At 38.7% G+C, this 22,473-nt stretch overlaps 1 protein-coding gene across 17 annotated transcripts in view; it reads right to left on the bottom strand.

The window, feature by feature from the left end:
• Positions 1–22,473, bottom strand: part of CADPS (calcium dependent secretion activator) — a gene marked incomplete at both ends in the record, with an annotated part of 442,011 nt that overhangs the window by 231,249 nt on the left and 188,289 nt on the right. For all 17 annotated transcript variants that reach the window (XM_084246953.1, XM_084246956.1, XM_084246954.1 and 14 more), the window contains 2 exons: positions 7,014–7,135; positions 11,356–11,589. In XM_084246953.1, coding sequence (XP_084103079.1) covers positions 7,014–7,135; positions 11,356–11,589 — 356 coding nt within the window. The remainder of the gene's footprint in view (positions 1–7,013; positions 7,136–11,355; positions 11,590–22,473) is intronic.

Below are 22,473 nucleotides of genomic sequence, written 5' to 3'. Positions count from 1 at the left end.
ATGCCCAAGAGTCCAGAAAGAGTGAAGACTTGCTGGGGGCTGGGAGGCCCCCCTGCCTGCCATGAAACCTGGTAAACTCAATAAAAGCCTGAAAAATCCACCGAGAGCTCCTAGGACTCTCCTTTACCCATCTGCTCGGGTCATTAGAAACCCTTCACTGTGCCCATCCTGCCATTACACACCCTAAGAGTAATTAATTCAACAACAGCTCACAATTCCATGAAGAAACAAACCTCTCCCAAAAGAACACTGTATCAGTACAACTTCTACACTTGCAAAACACAGCTCTCCTGCCCACTTGTGACTATGCAGGTGTTCCTTTTCACAAACCTTTTCCCTTTGCAAAATAGGAGCAGCAGCTCTCTTGCCCACCTGTGACTATGCAGGTGCCTCTCTTTTTCTATTTCCTTTTATTGATAAACCTGTCCTTTTAAAATGTAATCTTTGCCAGCCTCTGTCTGTGGAAACATCCTGGGAGATTTGCTTTGTGCTGCTGAAAGGGGAACTCTGCTGAAACTTTTCTCAGAGGTAACCCAAGGGCCCTACTCACTGAACCCCACATCTCTTGAAAACGACATCACTTTCCACTGTCTACCCTACTGTTTGTTGTTTGATTCCTCAGCCTGCTTTCACCCTCCAGCTCACAAACTGATTTTCAATAAAAGTTATGGTATCTGGACCAAGGTTCCTGGTAGGGAGGTGAGATAGATTCTGAGCATCCCAAACTGTGATTATAATTTTGCTTCCTCCCAACCTACACATCTTCTGGGAGCCAAGTAAAATTGAATTTCTGGGTCAGTGTTGGCCTTTACCAGTTTGATTTAATTAATTCTGAACCAAGCTAAGTCTTTTTCTCAGAAAGGAAAACAGATAAAGTGTATCCAGATCCCCCACTCTGTACTACATAAGAGTCTCCTGGATTGTGATGAGACTAGAGTGTTAAGAAATGTCTGGAAGAAAGGCACCAGTTCTCGGGAGGCTTCCCTCCTTTTGGATGTGGTGCCTCTGAAGTCCTCAAAAGGTACAGCGGCTTCTGAAGAACTGATCACTCTGTGCTCAGATACTGGGATTTTTCAGCCTGATTTTCTCTGTGGCTTTACAACTTCAAGGTCATGTCGGTTTTATTCCCTACTCCAGTGCCTGGCAAATAGTGTGGGCTCCATAAATATTTGTTGACCAATATGCCACTGTTTCAAATATAATCTGGTCCTGAGAGAGGCTTCAGGTTTCAAGATGGAAATCCAACCATTCTGCCTGGCTTAAAATCCTCCAATGGTTTCTCCATTATTCAAACCCTGGGTTACTTGGGTCTGCTTTGCTTTTTAGAATCTTCCTATAGCAGGATCCTCTCCAACTTACCCATCTCTAGTCATGCTGCTCTCCCTTTTGGTGCAGGAACACTACAAAGCCTTTGCACCTGCTGTTTTCTGTGCCAGGAACGCGTTCTCTAGCTCTCTTAATGTTTGATTCCTTATCATCCTCAGGTAACAACTCACACAATATCTACTCTCAGCTGACTTCTGTGGTGGCCTCCAGAATCGCTTACACCCCCATTAGCCTATTCATTTCTTTAAGAACCAAATTACAATGTGTTATTTTATATATTTAGGTGTCCATCTGTTCATCGTCTATAGCCTTTACTAGAACATATATCCTCATGAGGCCAAGGTTTGATCTGTTATTCAAAGGGATACTGTTTCCATTTAAACCATCCTAAGGTTCAATACACAGAAACCACTGTTAGTTAAATAGAATAAGGAAGTACCATTAAAAAGATGATACATGTGGCAAGAAATTGGAAGGAGGGTACAACTTCCTTTCCTGACTTTGTCACTGACTTACTGTGGGGGAGATTTATGGAACCACATTTCAATGAATAATGTGGGCATAATAAACCTGGCCCATTCTGAGCAGTACCATTAGGAAAGACTGTATTTCACAGATCAAAAATTTGTTTACAGAAAGTCATTGTGTTTAGTGTTGTTATTTTTTTCCTATTTAAAAAAAAAAGTATGGTATCATCAGATAACATGCCACTGAAAAATGGTAGGGCTATGCTAAGATTGACCAGTTAGAGTATTTTATTTTCTTATTCCCTTGAAAAACAGCAGGAAATAGTTTGTGTTTTCTAATTCCTCACAATAATGAAATCCATATGTCATGAAGCACATGGTTTGTCAGGGAATAATAAACTTGTTAAATAATCAAATACAAATTGGCATAGCTGGTTTTGATTCAGAAGAATATAATTTCAGATAATTTAGCACAACATTGGACTGCTAACTAAAACTGCCTATCTTTTCAGCAAAATTACTTAAAATTCTCTGGTATTTAATCCACAGTACATGTTCCTTAAAGGGTAACTCACACTATACCAATCCACCAAGAAAGACAATCATTTTGGAGAAGATTGCTTGCTCAGGGACTATGTCAGTTTCCTTACATCAATTTTCCCATATTAAAGTAATTTGCATACCATCTTCTCAATCTTTGTTATTTTCACATACTAACACAAGGTACTTTCATGATTAATTTCATCATGTCTAAGTACCACCTGTACTATTGCTTATTTAACATATTTAATTTAAATTAATTCAATTTTTAAATGTTAATATATCTCTTTAAATGAAAAGTTTATGTCACTGATGCAGAAGACCAAGCAGCAGCACCAGTCATGGAAGGTATCACAAATTATAACCTGTTATTACCACACGTATTATTTGCTCACTGGTTTATTGCTTGTGTGAGTTACTAGAATGTATATACTCCTAGAGGTCAAGGCTAATGCATGTTATTCATAGCTATAGCCCCAGCTCTAGCTAGACACAAGGAAAGCAATCTGTGTATACTTGCTGAGGAAATGTCTTTGCCTACCAGGTATTTATTTTTGTTTAACTTTCGAAGGCTTTGTTTGGGACAGATACTCAGTTTCCATTTAACCCATTCCAAGTCCCACTGAACAGATAACATTTTTGGTTAAATGATAGCTATGTAATGTTATTAAATTCTAATTGGAGGTTCTTGCTTGCAGAAGGCTCTGAACTTTAAGTCTTTTAAAGACCTATGGCACCAAATCAATATGTTCTCCTTTACCCAATCAGAGTAAATGGAAACAGAGTAACATCCTTCTCACATGATTTGAAGTCACTCAATGCCATGTCTTGGTAATTCCTAACATAATCTCTATTATCAGCAAAGGTAAGAGTGCTGTCCTTTGATAAAAAACACGGCCCCATGGCAAGAAAAGTACTCTGCTCTATTTCATAGGAGGTGAATAAATAGATCTCGGTTTTTCTTTTTTATCCTCAAAACATTTCTCTATTTCCAAGTATCCTTGAGGTTGCTCATCTAAAAACACAATTCCAATTACTTGTCTCTCACCACCCCCACTGGTTTCTCATTAGAGGCAGACACAATGTGTTGCAAATGGATGCAACATTTAAAAAAAAATAAATGTAGTCCTTGAAAATTTTTGATCATTTATTCTTCTGGCTTTCCAGGTTAAAAACCCAGGAGAGGAAGCAACTTAGAATTGAGAGAAAATACAGTCTATTTGAAAATTATAGGTAACAAAGAGATTGACAAAATGAGAACGAGTAAAGGCAATACCATACCCCCTCCCCATTTATTTCCAACACAAAGTATATTTAACCCATGAACATAGCATCTTACATTATACACCTGATTCAGAATGTCCAAGCTGGGCAGGTCACTGGTATAAAGGAGATAACATTGATAAGGGAGGTGAGGGACAACTAGGTTTGGATAATATAGATTAGCACCTCCTCTGGACATTAATAGATATTAGCTGCAGTAAGAATGCTCATGGATAAACAAAGCCAAATAGGTTTATTTACTGTTAAAAATCTTCAAAGCCTCTAAAATGCCAATGTACTCTACACAGAAAGAAATTAATATACTGCATTTCCCAAACTGTCAAGTGACCATGGCACCACTCTCCCTTACTTTGTTTTTCTTTGACTATTCCACACACTACAGATCTAAAAACCACACTTTTGGAAAAAGCGAGTTATATAAATGCTCTCGATTTTTTTACTGTATTTGCAAAAAAACAAAAAAGACAAAGGTCAAATTGCTTGTAGACACATGATAGGCAAGATGCTAGTGTTCCATCTAGTGAAATTCTGAGTAGCAGCAACAATGAGTGAAATTCTTGGTAGCAGCAACAATGGAAATTATGACTAAGAAATAAAATAGGTTTGAATGGAATTTTTGTTTTGGAAGAGATAAAGTACTGGCATTAGTGGCCTGTAAGAATAGTCTAAGACAAGATTCAGAAGATGAATAGATCAGTGAAAGGCTGAACTTGTCAGATGATGAAGTGGCGTTATAAGGACAGATGACAGATAGCCCTCAAAAGGATACTTTTAGGGATAATCAGAATCAAGTAACAATGATGACAGTTGGATATCAGTAGGAGAAACTGTGAGTAGCTGAGGGGAAGAAAGGGAGAAGAAATATAAGCTTCAATGATGGAGAGGATCCTGATTAGTCAAAACAACAAAGAGAGGGAGCAAATGGATCTGCACAATCATGCTTGTTCATCCTCCATACAAAACTGAAGACAGAGCAAACTACCAGAACAGAAGAATGACAAAGAAAAAGGTGAAGAACATCAGGAAAAGAACTATGGATTTAGAAGAAGATGAATAGAGGCCATAAGGAGAATTTATACAGACAGGGTAGAAGAGGAGACAGGAAGAAACACGAGAGTGTTGGTAGGTATCAAACTCGGTAGACTCTTAGGGATACTATGGAAATGGAAAACATTGTACTTGTACCTTTTCCCCTTCTGTGGCCAACTTTACAAATTGATAATGGTGCTACTTTCCTCTGAATATAGATTTGGCCTCAGAATCCTTAACATAGCATACTACCTAACCATTTGACTTGCCCCCAGACATGAAACTTTTCATTCTTACTGTATTAAAGAAACACAAACCCTCTGTAGAGTTTGGTATACCCACTCACTGCTTATAGGAGAATAAAACAATTATACTTCTGGCTAGAAAAGCAAAATGTTTGCGTGAGATGTTTTTTTATATGGGACATAATATTGCAGATGTATGGATATGAGTAAATATATATGTGAAATATGAGTATTTCAAGTAGGTAGAGCCAAGCATCCATATTTATTTCTAATCTGAAACTCCAGTTTAAATATTCATAAGCACATGAAAATCAGTTCATCATTTACTCTGGCAACTGAAATCTTTAAACCAAAGAAAATTGTATGAATTATGTTTTAAGTTAAAATAACCCAAATGAAACAGCAACCTGATAGAATAATCAGCGCTTTCCTCTTCCTTCTCTACTTGATGACACCATATTGGGCTTTTCATCTTAAAAAATCAGTAGAAATACCACAAAGTGTTTTCTTCCCTCATACAGGTTACATTGTTTGAAAGTACATGTAGACAGCATGACAAAATTGCATTGATAATGATAAGACCATAGTGATGGGAGAAACTGGTATTTCATCAATGGCAATAAAAGAAGAAGCTGTATTCATTTCCAGTTTGAAACTAAGTTTTAAAAATGCAGAGGAGGGATGGCGTATGACAAACTGCATTGGTTTCATTCCTCTTGTGGATGCTCATTAATTTTGCCCAGCTTCTGAGCCTCTGAGGCCTTTGTCTATTCATTCAAAGAACCACTTGAAGGCATACAAAGCCCTCAGATTTTTCTCTAGTCCAGGAAACATTGCTTTCTTTGAACCATTTTGTTTGAATATCCTGGTAAGTTATTCATGTTCTGTTAAACTACTCATAATGCTCTGGGAGTGGGGAGGAAGTGAGCTGCTTTTCAGGGCTACCCTTTACATGACTTTCTTATGAATTAACAACAATAAAAAAAAGATGATCTTTGGTCTGGCCTGACTTAATTGAGACAGAAAAGGAAGGGAGAGAGGCAGTGAGCAGAGAGGGAAGAGAATAGTGATCTCTCAAGAATATTTGAAGCCTGAGTCTATTAACCCAAACAAATTAATCATCTGTGCTTCTGTGATATAATATCAACTTGGTTTCCTGCATTAACTCTGCCCCCTTTCAGTACAGCCAGAGTGATCTATTCAAAACACCTATCTAATCCATGGCCCAGCAAGACCCTTTATGGTGCAGTCCCTTCCTGACAGTCCCTAAACTGTCAGTTTAACTGCATACTTTGTTCTCTAAATTTCAGCCCCATTAGTCTTCTTTTAATTCCTCCTTGCCACAGGGCCTCTGCTGACCGCAGGGCCTCTGCTGACCGCAGGGCCTTTGTACAACCTGATTCTACCCAGAAGTTCTTCTACTCCCAGCCCTCTTGCCTAATTTTTATACTATTCAGTTAAATGTCTTAGAACTCCCAAACATGACCTACTCTGACTCTGTTTCCACAAATTGGCTCAAGTGCTTCCCTCTAATTCTTCTCAAAGTATTCTCTCCTTGGCATTTATAACTACTTGCAATTATGTATCTATAGGATTATTTTTCTGATACCTCTATTCAAAGTAATAGTGACTATGCTACTCTATACTGTGCAACAGCAGCTAGAACACAGTGTTGACAATGAATTAATATATTGTGTGTATTGGAACATATTGCACTGCTGATATATTCATGACTATAGCACAGAGAAAGATTTTGAAAAAAAATTGCTTATGCTATAACCGAGTATTATTCAAAACATAAAATAAGACAAATGTATATCAAACTGTCCTGCTCATTATATGCAAAGATGGAAGTTGTGATTCTTTAAGGAGAATACATAAAGCCTCCAAAAAGGACAGTTTTTTTTAAAGTTATTGTTTCGGTTCTTTGCTGTGAAGGAATTAGAATCCTTGTTATGGCTACCAAGTTAAAGTGCAGGTGAGATGTCTTGCTTGAAAAATAAACAAGGTACAAATGTCTTCTAGAAATATTTCTGGGGAACCATATCTTTAATTTGGAGCTGCCTGGAATAAACCAGAGGGAGCCAGTTTCTGCAACACAAGCCCTCAAGAAACAACTTACGTTGGTTTCGAAGCCTCAGCCTGGTCAGTCTGTAGTTTCTCTCCTCCTTCCACCTCCATTGTACAATACACTATGCGATTTGGAGCTAAGGATTTGAGGCCCTGGACTTCCATGATCACCACCTGGAAACAGAATCACATAGTAGAAGTTAATCCCCAAATCCCTGAGCAGCATCACCCTGAGAAAAATATATAGCTAGGAAAAATATAAATTACCAACAAGTCAACAAGTTATCCAACAGCTTCTATCAGATTTCTACCAGCCCTGATGGGACCAATCTAACATGAAGACATAATTCCACATATTGCAGCTTACTGCCTCCGAGATGGAAAGACAAAACTTGCTAATTCAGACAGGTAATATGAAATTGACTATTCTTTTCTGTGTTAAATACATAGAATCTTTTTCCTGCAAAGCAACAGACTATATTTTCTTTAAAAATGGTTTAACTTAAGTCATCATTTGGAAGAGACATAGGCCCAAAAGCTCATTTTTCTCTTTATAATAAGATAAACAATAATGCAAATGTTAATAAAATAGGCCAAATATCACTCACTAGTAGAGTCAGATACAACAGGGAGTAGTGGGGACTGTGGCTAAGTGAAAGACACATGCTCTGTCTAAAGAGAGCAGTGGCCACTCAGTCGTAGCCCATTGTTGAGTTGTCTCTCCCAATTTGACAGCTACTCCAATTTTATCTACCAGAAAATGGTCTGAATAAGAATCAAAGGCAGAAATCTGATTTTGACAACAATCCAAAATGTGAAGAATTAAACACACAAGCTCTGTGCAGGCCAAAACAAAAACAGGTCTGCTGCTGCATACTCTTTTCTAGACTAAGAAAAAGCCTGGTGTCTTCATAAATACATCATTTACAATTATTGGCACCTTCCACCACTGCTCCCAAATTCCATTCAACCATGATCTATTCTCATACTTAGTGGTATGCCCTATCACTTCCCTGAAAGAGGAGAGGAGGGAAGAGGAAGGTAGAGACAATGATTTAAAAATCTGAAATAAATGACCTGCATCTGAATCTACAAAGGGCAAAATACATTAAAAAAATCATTCGATTACACTTTTAAAAAGGTAATGGCATTACCAAGAAGACAGATGTTGTTGTTGCAAAAAACATACACTTCTTCAAAGGGCTTGATTCAAGGAAGTACAATAGAGCTGCTTTTAAACCAGGATTCACAACAAACAGTTTTGTTGCTTAATAGTCCAGTGGTTCTCAAACATAGTGTGAATCAGAATCCTCTGGAGGGCTTATTAAACTAGATATTGCTGGGCTCCACTTTTTGTGGGGTGGAGTCACACCACTCAAGTCTGGGGTGGAGTCCAGGATTTTTCATTTCTAACAATTTCCCTGGTGATGCTAAGGTTGATGCCGCTGACCTGGGAGTTATACTTTAGAACCAATGTATTATTCATGTGATCTTGGGAAATGACCTGACCTTGAAGTCATTCCATTTTTTTTATCAGAATCTCCTGAGCCTCAGTTTCCTCATCTGTAAATTCAGGATATTGACGTGTGTCCAATTCCTTTTCGTGGCTATTGTGTGTAGATAGAATGAAAGGGTGTAGTTAATTAAAAAGTTTATACTGGGAAGAACCAGAGGAATGAGGAAAAATGGCAGGCATAATAAATAGAAAGTACAGAATTTCATGAATTCAAAAGATCTGAGTTCAAATCTTGATTCTACATCTTCATTAGCTATATAATCATTTACGTATTTCTTAACCTCTCTGAGATTTTGTTATCTACATCTGCAAGTGCCACAAAAGACTGTTGTAAGGATTCACTGAGTTAATGTTGGCAAATCGCCGGGCCCACAGTGACATTCTACAATATCTATTGCTTTTTATCAGAACACTCCCTCTGGCCACATCCATACCACCCAGTATCTTGGATCTCAGGCTTCCTGCTGCAGTTAACTGTGTTCTGGTGTCCCCACAAGTGAAGCAGTTTTACAGTGACAAAAAATATGTCTTGCACCAACCTCAAATCCAAACCCAATATACATGGATGAGATGACAGGTCCCTTTCTCCCTCTTTTGGCTTCCTCTCTCTGTGTCCTCCCAAACATACTCACAAATAGATGCATGATGATTTTTGCTAACAATTCTAGTATGATGTGCAATTCAGTGTTCAATTAAAAAGTATTTGGGAACTCTAGGGTATTTTGTTGTGTACTTGTACTTACAAGTTAAAGCCTATTTGAATCACATACACACGGGAGTAAAGTTGGGAACACGCCCACATCTATATTTCAGATAACTGGTTGTATAATGCTGAGTACTGATAAAGAAACAGAAAATTATAGATGTAAAAGCTTCATGAAAATCAATAGACCACATTCCCCCCACTCCTTTCAGCAGAAAGACAAGAGGCAGTAGGGAATAAATTGCCACCTCTAATTGGCAATAATCAAATTCAAAGACACCTAAGAAAAAGCGTTCCGTAGCTCAGGTGGCAGCATTAAAAAAAAAGAAAGTAAGTTTCTGTGAAATTATACTGATGATTTTTTCACACACCAAGTGCTCTATATTTAATTGAATACTGTCTCTGCCAACTGCAAAATACATGTTGAAAACACTATAATATGACTATCTTGATCCAAACTGAGCACAGTAAAACAAATTACCAGCAGTTAATTCACAGCAAGCCTTAATGATGGTCTAGAAAATTAATTTAGTCTTTACAAATCCTAATTAAATCTACAGAAATCTGATCTATTCTCTTGGTCTTCCCAAATCTCAGATCATCCTAAAATCCTCATGGATTTGACTTTAGTAAGTTATGAATGGTTCTCAAAGTTTGGAGTCTGTAAAAGCATTTGAATCGCTGTTAAAATACACAACTCATGGATTCTGCTCCTCCTAAAAATTTTATTTCTTCTGACAACTTTATTAAAGCATACTATAATTAATCCATTCAAATGTACAGTTCAGTGACGTTAGCAAATTTACTAAGTTGTGTGACCATCAACATAAGTTAGTTTTAATATTTTTAGCTCCTCTAGTATGGTCCCTCATATCCATTTCTACCCCATGTTCCAGCCAACACCAATATACTGTCTGTTTTGGGAGATTTGCTTTTCTGGATATTTCCTATCAATGGAATCCAAACAATAGGTGGTCTCTTACATCTGGCTTCTTTCACTAAGCATGAATGTTTATTATTTTTTTTTAATAAATAATAAATTTTATTTTTATATTCCCCATACAATTGCAACCCCCTCATTCTGACCCCAATCCCTCCCCTCCCACCACCCACCCCCCCAAAAGTGTCTCTGGTTCATAGTTTTTTATTGATTTTGATTTTCACTTTCTTATAGTTATTCATTTTCCTGGTCCCTTATTTAAGTTTTCTAGATTCCTGCTAAAGCATGAATGTTTAAACTCATCTCAATCACTCATATATCAGTAGCTTGTTCCTTTCAACTACTGAAGCATACTCTGTTATATGGAGGTCCTACATTTTATTTATCCATTCACCAGTTAATTGACATGGAGATGGTTTCCATTTTGGGCAATTATAAATGCTGTTATAAACATTGGTGAGCAAATATTTCTGGGGATATGTGTTTTCATTTCTCTTGGGTAGATATCTGCCAGGACAGTTGCTTAACTTTTTGAGAAATCACTGTTTTCCAAAGCGAGTGCACCATTTTATATTCCTACCCCCTAGAGACCTAAGTCAATGGACACATAGGGTTCCAAGAGTCTACACACTGAACCTGCTTCCCAGCTAATTCTGATGGTGCTGGCCCAGATCTACTCCTTAGATTATATGTATGAAAAACAAATAGCTGAGTAGAAATTATAGAGGTATTTATTGACATATTGAGCAGACTGCCATAATTTTGACACAAATAGCTTCTTTCATGGGGAAATGTGGTAAATTAAAAAAGGTTTCACCACAATAAGGGGCTCTCTACTGTGTAACCAACAGGAGAGATGGTAGGAAAGAAAATTTATGACACACCATGAAGTAATGCTAGATTGATTTTCCCCTAACTTTAACCCAGGGAGTCAAAATTTTAAGTGTTCTAAATTGCACAAGGTCTTTACAAAATCCTTGAGCACTGTTTTAAGGCTGGAAAAGTAAGGCAAGGTTAAATTTAGTAGGTGGTTCTTAAGACAGCATTTCCTTAAGAAAAGTATGGCCTCCTAAAGTTGGGAAATCACTTGCTGATCAACTGACCTATGTTTAGAAGCTATTATTTTAATAACTACTTCTGGGGTGCAAGAAGGAAAACAAGTTGATTGTGATGCATCTAATCACCCATGTCCTGCTGGTGGTGCCAGGAAGCTTTTAAAAGGTTAGAGCTTTTACCTCCAAGGAGAAAGACAGCACGACATCTGACTTGGAGAGCTGGTTCTCACTCTCCTCACCCATGTCTATGATGGAAGCGTTGTGACTGCGTTTGAGTTTCTGAAGCTTGAACTCGCCGCCTTTGGACACTGGCATGCTCTCCAAATTGGCCATGAGCAGGTTGACAGATGACTTCAGCTCCTCAATGTACATGTTTTCCATTTCTTTGGATACAAATTTGGGAAATTTGCGTTCCTTGCAAAGAAAAAGAGAAGTATGACAGAGACTTGATTTATACAGAAGGCTTTTGTCTTGCAGCCCAGAGTTATGGTAACATCTACCACTAATGAAATTTGTGCTAGAAAAATGTTCAGCTTGGTTGAGCAGACAGCTGCCTGCCTTCTAGTTATTTACAATCTCTAATAGGTAAGAAATACATATATAAATGCATAGTAAGAAAGAATCATATGTTTTATTACAGTTCTATTTCCCCCTCAGTTTTCTCTAGAAAATTTGATTTGTGGAAAGAAAAATAGGGTGCTATTTTTCAAATCTGGTTTCAGTTCAAATAGTTTGCCTGTTTTAGCAAAATGCAGCTAGTTGTTTTTTTAAGCTATGGAGACAGAAAGATACCCTATTTTTGGATATCTATAGAGACTTTCTCACATGAATAATTCAGAAGTTCATTTGAGATGTTTCAAACATAGCCTGTGGCTATTTCTAAGAAGAATACTTACTATTTTCAAGAAAAATAAAAAAATTCAATGAAGTGATGAAAAACGTGATTAAAATTCTTTAGACAGGCCTCCATGGTGGCACAAAGGGTTAAGCACCACACTATGAAGCAATGACTCGCAGCATGAGTTCGATCCCCAGCTGGCCAGGGAGCAACCCACATGGCGAAGCAGACCTCTCCTGTCTCACCTGCTGCTCCCCTCAGCAGTGTATTTCAGTCAGTCTGCCTGTTCTGTTCCCTACTCTGTCTCTGGTGAATCCTCTCACTCCCCACCCCCGCACCTCTGGCCTGTACCCCAGTTCTTGTATGCATAAATAAATAAATCTTTAAAAAAATTCTTTAGAAAAGAAGATAAAGCAATTCAGTAACAGAACAGCTCTTTTTCCTTCCTTGCTCATCAATTCAGTTGTAATGACAGCATGTTTCAGTTCTGTTATTTGTGTCTTTTTTTTTATACAGATGCAGGTGTTGCTTTTTTTTTTCCTTTATGATTTCTTTCTTTCTTTCTTTTTTTTATACCACTAAGTCATCTAGGTGACTTGAATATACTTTTTTGATGGGTCATCTGCTCAACGACTCACTTCTTACTTGAAAAACATGAACTGGTCCTCCCTAGACTTGTTCCATACTGATATTATGAGAAGCATGCTAAGTCAGTTTGAAATTTTTTTTTTTTTTGGCAAGTGACAGAAAAATTCAATTTAAACTGGCTCAAACAATGAGAGGAATTTATTGACATGAGAATGTCGTGAGGGTAGATCCAGCTTCAGGCAAGGCATAATCAGGACTCAAATGATAGCACCACAACTGAATTTCTCCTCCAAATTCTGGTTCCTCTGGATTGGCTCCATGATCAATACGGATCCCCTTATTGTCACAAAAAGGTTGCTAAAGATCTGTATCTTAAGACATCATATCTCACTACTTAAAAAAAGAGTGAATATCTCCTTTTATAATACCCATGGAAGAATGCAAATCTTTTCTAGAATTATCACCCAAAGTTTGACTTAGGTACATACCTGCCACAGTTTCTATGGCTAGTAATATGGTATGCTGAAATCCTTAGGCATGAGTTAAGTACTCAATCCCTGTTGCTCGGGTAAAACTACATCTGAACCAATGGAGCACGAATTAGTTTACCAATTCTGGGTGGTAAAAATATAAGCTGTCTACATGGACACCTGACTCACAGTCAGCAAGTAATTCCATTAAATGGCTAGCAATCAATTGGATTTAATCTCTCAAGAAATTGAACTGAAACATGTTGAGACACAATCAATGGTGGAGTGAAACGGCAAGATCATATAGACTCATGGATGGATGCCATATTGAACCAGGTGAATTAAATATCTTACAGAGAGAAAGAGGAACAAAGATATAAAGATGGAGGGATGCAGAGACCAGGAATGAGGAGGATGGAAGAGATGGAAGGAGGGGGGAGGGAGAAGAGAAGAACAGGGGTATCCAGAGTCACAAAAAAGAAAACCAATAAAGGTCAAAATTCCTATTACCACAAAACCTAGTTATTTTGCTTGCTTTTTGGTTCCTTGAGATCCTCTTATTTTCCTTTCAATAATTCCCCCTAATTACTAGTTAGCTAGAAGGGTTTTTCTTTTTTGCCACCACAAAACTCCACTGAGATTCACAAAGTGAATATGTAGGGTCTGGAGAGGCCTTGGTGCTAGTCCAGTCTTCTTCCTACCTGGAGGTTGTTATAAATATTCCCTTTCTCCTGGCTTCCCTAGGTAACTCTATGTCATTTTCCATATTTCAACTTCAAAACTTTACTCCCTAGGTTGGTTCACCCGGCTGTACTTTCTTATAATGCCTAGCTCATCTTCTTTGTAACATTGAATATATAAATATTGGTAATCAATTGTGAAATTCTTTGTTTAATGTCCATCTTTCCCAGTGGGAAATGAGGGATAACCTGCTGAGTGCTTAGTCTGTGAAATAATGTACAATTTAGTACCTATGAGTTGAATGAATGAATGGATGGCTTGTGACGATATCCATATTAATATCAATGGAGCTAAAACTCAGCTGTGAGAAGATAGAAGGATGATTAATTAGGTTCTGGAAGACCAACATTCTGCTTTTCCATGAAATGAGCATGGGGGTCTTAATTCTACCCGGCAACTTCAGAGTATCAGTTCCTTCTGGAACCTCTTGGCATCATCACTGTCTATTTCCAGGTTGGGCTCAGTCTTTCACATGGTACTCTCTGAACACACCTGGGTGTGAGAGGAGAAGCAGGATGGATAGCTCTGAAATGAGATAGCAGATAGATGAACTTGACAGGTGCTAGTAAGGTATTTCTTTAAAACTTTTGCACACTGGGCTTGATTTTTGTCAGCTGATCAGGGGATAGCTGTAAGCCTCAGAAACATAGGAGGTATTATTTCTAAAAGGACACAGAGATGTGAAGACTTGGCTGCCAGGTCTCCATCAATTAGAAAGCATCTCCTCCACGTGTGCTTGGCAGAGTGATGGGCACAAGGGGTGATGATGGAAGGTTATGAACTGTTCTCCTGGGGCTTATAATATGTACAGAAAGATTTCTAAGAAAACATCAAGGTATGTGTTGTAGTTAAAGCATCTGAGATGTGAACTCTTTCTGAGTGATTTTGGGGTAGCTCTCCAGAAGAGGTGACCCTTGGGCTGAGAATGCAATGGAGGAGGAAGTGACTGCCATCAGGTTGAACTGGCTGATAGTCACTGCTCTTTTCTCCTTTCCGTGGAAAATATAACAGGGGGCCTCCCCTGGTGGCACAGCGGTTGAGCGCTGGGCTGCGAAGCTGCCCTCACTGTCTGCACTGCCAGTTCTGCAGACCTCTCCTGTCGCCTGCTGCTCCCCTCAGCAGTGTACTTCAGTCCTTCTGCCTGTTCTGCTCCCCGCTCTGGCTCTAGTGAATTCTCTCACCCTCCCGCGCTTCTGACTGTACCCAGTGCTTGTATAAATAAATAAAAATAAATCTTAAAAAAAAAAAGAAAAATAACAGCCATGAATCCGAGAAAGTCTGCATAATTGTATATGGTCCCAACATATTTCCCTATCTCCTTTTGAATATGACCTTACTTCAGAGTGAAGGGAAAAAGTGAGTCTCCTCCCGACTGAAAAGGAGACCCCAGGTCATGTCAAAGGATGTAAAGTCGCTAATATCGCACCCTAACAGGCTTATCTCTTTCTCCAAACCTCATAATTACATGACTATCTTGGGGCAGCTGGGTAAGTGGTATCTCTGATTTTTATTAGCAGCTGCTGGCCTTGCCATGGGGATGGAAAGAGACAATTGTGTTTCTGAAGTGGGTCGTTCCTTGCTAATCAATCTTGAGAGACCTTCCCCATCAAGGGCAGTCCCTTTTGTTAAGCCCATCTTTGGGACTCACTCGAGATTTTGACACTCCACAGTCTTGAAATTTTGGAATAAGACCTGGCGGTACAGACAACATAGCACTGGCCCAGAGTTGGTGTCCATTAAACTTGACATAGACTATTGGAAAAATCCAAAAATGATCACTCCTCCCGGAATGTGGACAGTTCCTGAGGACATCATGAAATGAGACTCATATAACTGAAGTCTGCAAGGGAAAACAAGGCCATTCTTCTTCTCCGAGTACTTAAGCCTTGAGAAGAAAATGCGTTCTGTCAATCTAGGTTGAGGTTCTTGAGTTTTTAGCAACAGACCTATTATAAACATATATTAAAGTTGTAGTTGTGCCAAAATAAGGAAAATGTAGCTGTCCATCTTGATTGCTTCTTTCCCAAGCATAAAAGTAAATTAGCCTTGACAAAAGGATTGTTTATGTATATTGCTTTTTGAAAGATGCTGCATATGGGTAGACAAATTCTTCCAAAGAGAATCTCTGCCAGCCATTTATTTTTGTTTCAGGTTGATAACATTCCTCATTGGGGATGGCCTCCCAAGGACAATTCCTACTGGGGTTTTTTATGCTTGGTCACGCTGAGGAAATTTTGGAACATCTTGAAAAATAGTATTTGAAAGTGCTACCAGCTGTTAGCCATTTGCTTTTTTCTTCTGTGCTTCCATTTTTATCAATAGAAGATGAGTGGATGCATTTAAAAGCTAGCTAGTGTACCCTCACTCAGAAAGTGGGCCCTTAGACCCTGATATATATTGGTGGAAAGTCAGAAGAAAGGAGGTGGCAGATGGGCATTTTCTGGACACAGGGGCTCATAGATGGTGTTCGGCTATTCAATCCAATCTCTTAAATATCCCTGGGCTCCTATCATGTGTCATGTTCATAGGGATAAAAGTGTCAGCAAGAGGTCATGGTACAGGGGGGCTAGCCAGAAAGTGATCAATTAGGTGCCATGTGACACCTGAAGTAACAGAGACATGCAGAAAAAGGCACACCAAGGAACCTTATCCAGACCATGTCAGTGAAATACACTTGACTTAGAATCCTGGGTTTGCCATTTGCTAATTAATAACTGTGTGACTTTAGACAGGTTTATTTACCGGTCTGAATTTTAGTTTCCACATATGAGATGGGGATAATAAACCTCTTAAGATTGCGAGGTGTAAGATATAATAATAACCATTTATATTTTTGACCTCTATCTATCTATCTATCTATCTATCTATCTATCTATCTATCTACCTATATGTATGTATGTATGTATCTTTCTATGTATATTTGTATATACATGTACACACATACTTACATACATATCAGGCACCATGGCTACTACCATCACCACTAACAATACCACTACCACCACCACCAATAATGATCATGGCAAGTATAGTACAGATCATAATGCTAGTTGGAATTTAATGAGTGGATACCAGACTGTGACAGGATATGAGTTCAAGCACTTTATATACTTTAGCTCATTTAATTCTCTAATAACCCATTGAGGCTAGTGATGTTATTTATTTCCAGAATTTGGAGGAAAATGAAACACAGAAGTCAAACCAATTATTAGTAGAAATGAGTCTGAACCTGAGCATTCATGTTCTTAGCTACTATATGATAGGGCAGAATTATGTAGACTCAAATGGCAACAGAGCAAAGGTGAATCCTATGGGGCCTCTCAATACGGGGTCTATAGATGCACACTCTCTAAATCTACTCATCTTGTATCTTTCTGGTGACAACCAAGTACTCCATGGCAGTAGCCATTCACTATTACCAGTCAGTGTGAACCCTGTTATGGCGGATGGGATGGGTTGAGTGTAAAATAGGGAGTGATGGAGGAGGGTGGGCACATTAAACAAAAGCAAGGTGGTCTTGGCAGGAATTTGTCAAAATTAGTGTCATAATATCAGAAGACATTTTGGATGCAGGTATTACAGTTTCCTGGATTGGCTTCCTTACCCAAACCTGTCTTTGAGTGGTGTGGTCTTCCTCAGATTTTATGAATTAGATGGACTTCCCTTTATGTGAAGGAACTTCAGAGTACCTCCCTGGCAGTTAGATCTATCCTTGAGCTCAGATTTCCTTCTTTCTTTCTTTTTTTTTTTTTAGCTACCTGACAAAGGCCTATGCACATGGAGCCTATACACATCCTCTTAGGTCAAAAATTGAACTAAACTCATTTTGTGACTGGACATAGGGTGACTTCATGACACAGAGTGGATGCCTAGGAGGAATAGAGTTAATTTGTGTGTGTATGCAGTAGAATTCTGTGGTAGGAGAAGATTCCATTTTTATCTGACTTTTTACAATATATAGAATGTTTCCATCTGGAAAATATTGTATATTAGTTCTCTGCTGGGGCCATAGTCTCATGATATTTGCAACAAGGCCACGGCACAAGATGGCAGTTTTGCTTTGCCTTGAATAGGGGTCTAAATGGATTTTCATAAATTGAAAAACCAGTGGTTTTTATTCTCAGACCTCTGCCACTAATACCAGAAAAGCTGTATTTGTTTTATATAATTAGCTCAAGAACATTGGAATTTTACCCCAAAATATGGCCAAAAGAATTGGCAAATATCACAGCAGCACTAATGCCACAATTTGCCTGATTAAGCTCCAATGTCAACTTCTGATCATGCAATTTAAATAACTTAAGACTTAATTCCCGAGTGAAATTTGGGGATACGTTAATATCAACATGAGAGAATTTGGGAAAATGTTTGAACAGGGATTAAGAAGTCTTCTCTATCAGATATTTAAAAATGCATTTGAACTCCTCATGGAACATCAGGTGGCATGTCTGATGTTCACAGTGAGGCTCATGTAGTCTCTGACAACTCATTGGATGTTGGCATGACTGAATTGATAGACTACAGTGTAGGAGTGTGGAGAGATGAAAACTGCCTTGCACTTGCCTCCCTTCTCTGAGAGGAGAGATATATGTTTTTCAGTGGAAGCCTGTGACTATGAGAATGTGCTGGCAGTGCTACCAGGGTCCCTACAACCACTCTGCCAGATTCCAAGGAAATCCAAGCAGAAAGGGTTCAGAATTCTAGGAGTTAGTTCTATCAGGTGGTGCCATTTCATTTGGGCTTCTGGGTAAATTGAAGGAAACACACAGTAAATTTTAGTGGAAGAGAGCAAGCATTTTTCCTGGAGGGTCTACCACTAGGGATAGAGAATTGTGTGTATATAGGGGAGAATCCTGTCCTGGAGTAATTTTCCACCTTTCACCAGAATATTCACAAAAATGAGCATGCAATTTAGAGTAGTCAGCTTTCTGCTTATTAGATGAATGAATGTGGCACATCACCCTGGCTCTTGGAAGTGCCTTGGAGGAAAGTACTGTAATCCACAAGATGAGTCTAAATGACAGTGTTTGTGAATTTTCCCAGCCAATGCCAGATGCATTTATTAATAAGGAACTGGACTGAGAGAGGAGGATGGGGAGAACAGGATGAGGCAAGGTGAAGGGCATGTTGGATTCCTGAATTGGGGTGATACGGAAAGTGGGGAACTTTATGTAGAAAAGGATTTATGTAATGGTAATGTACATACTGGTTAAGAGTGCAGACTCTAGTCATTGAGTGCCCTTGGCCAACTCCACTAATGTCTCTGCTTTAGCCTCTTTTAGGAAATGAGCAATAATGACAGCACTTTTTATAAGGCTGTTGGTAAGATAGCTAGGTTATCAAATGTAAACTACTTAGAGGAGAGTCTGGCACATAGTAAACAACATATAAATGAGTTAATTTTAGGTACATCTTGGGGTTTTTCCCAATTCATAATGACCATCCCACCCAGAACCCTCTCTCCCCACTTCAGTGACATATCTCCAGCACCTGTGTGTTCAAAGAAACCCTCATCTTCTTTCTGCAAGTGCTCTAGGAGTTGGCCCTGGAACCAAGTAGTGACAGATGGAGAACTGACTCTTGAAATTATAAATTTGAAGGGGTGCCCTAAAGAGAGGGGGCAGAGATATAGGGAGAAAGAGGTTGACTGATTCCCTATTTGGCCTTATTGGAGATATACAAGCTGTAGGGTGCTGAGAAACAAATAAAACTGGATTGCAGAGAAAGAATAATTAACAGGACACACAGAATCAAGAGATAGAGGGAAGTTCTGACTACACAGTAGTCCCTGGCTCCATTTCCCTCTTCAATGTTGACTGTCCCTTGCCCATAAACTCTGTGTGATACTCCTTGATCCCTAGACTCAATCCCCCTTTGAACGCAAGCTTCTTTAAGCTGGTGTTCTTTGTTGCAGTGAAGAGTTCTACCCATCTTTTAATTCAGAGAACAGAGTAAATTATGTATGATGGATGACATCTATATCCAGGAATTTCTGGTTATGATATTTACAGAAGCTGATGTTTAGCCATATGGGTTGAATTACACACCCTCACTAAAATTCACTGTGATGCTGGAAATAGAAAAATCAGGGCATGCTAAAAGAAGACAAGCAGAGGTGCTTTGTTTCAATATCTCTTCATGAACTAGCCAATATCTGAGATCTTGATATTTTATTTAACTTTTAGTAGATGTGCTATTTCTCAGTTTTACTCAGTATTTTCTAGGTTGGTTTAGGCAAATGGAGAATTTGTATTTCTTGGAATCTAACTGAATGGAAGGAAAGCAATTATAAGGCTGAGGTTCAAGAATAGGTCGGCTGAAAGACTTGAACATCTTGAGGATCTCAGTATATTCCCTGTCTCTGTTTCTCTCTGTATGTTGGTGTCATTCTTTTATCAATGGTAGCACACCTGATTCTATTCTTTTGCCTATTTTCTCTACATGGAAGATGTGAGCATGGGTTGAAGATATCTTGCTAGGCCATATGGGCCTATGTTTTGACCTACAGTCCACAGACCAGAGGATTCATTAGTCTAGTGTGCATCAGGCATTCACATTTAGGCCAAACACTTGTAGGCAGGGCAGACTAAGCACAGTGACTGGTTCTTCTTGGGTGAAGAGCTTACCTCTAGGTCCAACTAGCTCTAGGAAGGGGGCCATCAACTAGAATGAATATTGCAGAAGAAAAGATACAATATCTAGGAGAATAGGATGCTTTCTCTTAATGAAAACATTGGCAACTTTAATATTTGGAAACCCTCCATACATTTTGAAATCCATTCTCTATAAATAATAACTAAAATTCACTTTATAATTGCCTATTTTACTTTGCAGGGAAGTTCAGCTCAAAGTTAAAAATACATTTCTTGGTATCAGAACTTAGGGGTATGGACTGAGGGAGATAGTTCTTTGATCTACTGTTTAGTGATGAGCATCTTGGCTTACTATATTCCAGTTGTTCAACCATGGTCTTTGAAAAATTAAAATCAGTCTACATTATTTTCTTAAATTATCATGTTAAGTCTCAAAGTAACAAACAACTAAAATAAAGGTGTTGTGAATTTGTTTTTGAAGTATGTGTGTGTACGTGTGGAAAAAGAGCAGTTCTTTAAATGGGATAAATAGGACGAATACTTATTAGTCAAGGATGTAATACTTGCTGATAGCAGGGAATGGACCATATGACCTCCCTTTATCTGGATAATCCACTGAAGAGACACAGAGTTTAAAGAAGTAAATTCTGAAGCCTTAATGATGTTTACTCCCATTAAGCAGGATTTTAAAACATAGGAACCTTTTATATTACTCTTTAGCCAAATCTATAACTGCATACTATTTTTAGGCAGCAGACTGATTAGACTATAAACTTTGAAGGTAACAAAAACAATGAAATGCAAAACTGCTGGAGCACAAACAGGAATATTATTGCTACTTGGAATCTTTCTCTAGTTTTCCTTTCAGTAGAATTCCTTTCTATGTGTCTAAGCTTTGACGCTTTTTTTTTCCCCACAAAGAGAGGTTGAATGCCAATACTACTCCATTTCCATCCTCTTCACCACCTCTCATAGCTCCCTAAAGTGCATACAGTGTCCCCTGTATGCGCACACGGCCTGATGCTACTATATCAGCCAGTGAGATGCTGTTATTTAAAATTTTGGTATTTTGTTCTTCATGATTTCTTTTGCATTAATTATGATTAAAAGTACTGCCTTAAGGGCCTCCCCGGTGGTGCAGCAGTTGAGCGCTGGGTTGTGAAGCTGCCCACAGCCTCTGCAGTGCCAGTTTGATCTCCGGCTGCTCTCTGGCCACCGGAGGAGGGTCCCACATGGCGTGCAGACCTCTCCTGCCTCCCGCTGCTCCCCTCAGCAGTGTACTTCCATCCTTCTGCCTGCTCTGCTCCCCGCTCTGGCTCTGGTGAATTCTCTCACCCTCCCGCTCTTCTGACTGTACCCAGTGCCTGTATAAATAAATAAATCTTTTTTTTTTTTAAGTACTGCCTTAAAATTATTTGTTTTGGTTACTGTGTTTTTGACATCATCCCTTTAAATTCACACCCAAAGTGAGTGCTTTTACTCTTGTCCTAGCCTGATAATGAGAAAGATTTGAATTAGGGTTCAGTGTAGCCTCTTAACTAGCACTTATTATAGTCAGCCTTGATTTTACCATCTCTGAGACAGGAATGATAGTTGAAATGTCCTTGTTGAGATTTTGAGGATTGAATGAGAAGGTACATATAATGCATTCTGGATGCTTGACACAGAGTTAGCACTCAATAAATACAAGTGGCACAAATGGAAGTGACAGCAATAATATCACTCGTAACACGTGGGTTCATGGTCCCCCCACAGTGAGTAATCCCAATCCCAGAGAAATCCTGTCCACAGGAAGACTTGGACACATACATGAGCAGTCATCAGTCAATAAACTGTTACAATGAAGGTTTATAAGTGACATGAAGGGAACACGAGTCAGGAGTACTAACCGCTAACTCAGAAAAGGGGTTGTAAGTTGAGTACTGAAGGTTGAGTAGCAGAATTTATTAAGCAGGCAAGAAAAAAGGTATCAGGCTGAAACACCAGTAGGCATAAAGATGTGAGGACAGAAAGAGGCTGCGATATTCAGAGGAAGACTTTCTCTGTATTAGGAATATAGGTTTCTGGT

This window comes from Talpa europaea (genome assembly GCF_964194135.1).
Source record: "Talpa europaea genome assembly, chromosome: 11".
NCBI lineage: Eukaryota > Metazoa > Chordata > Mammalia > Eulipotyphla > Talpidae > Talpa > Talpa europaea.
Note: the sequence above shows the minus strand (reverse complement) of the source record. Positions and strands in the feature narration are given on the sequence as shown.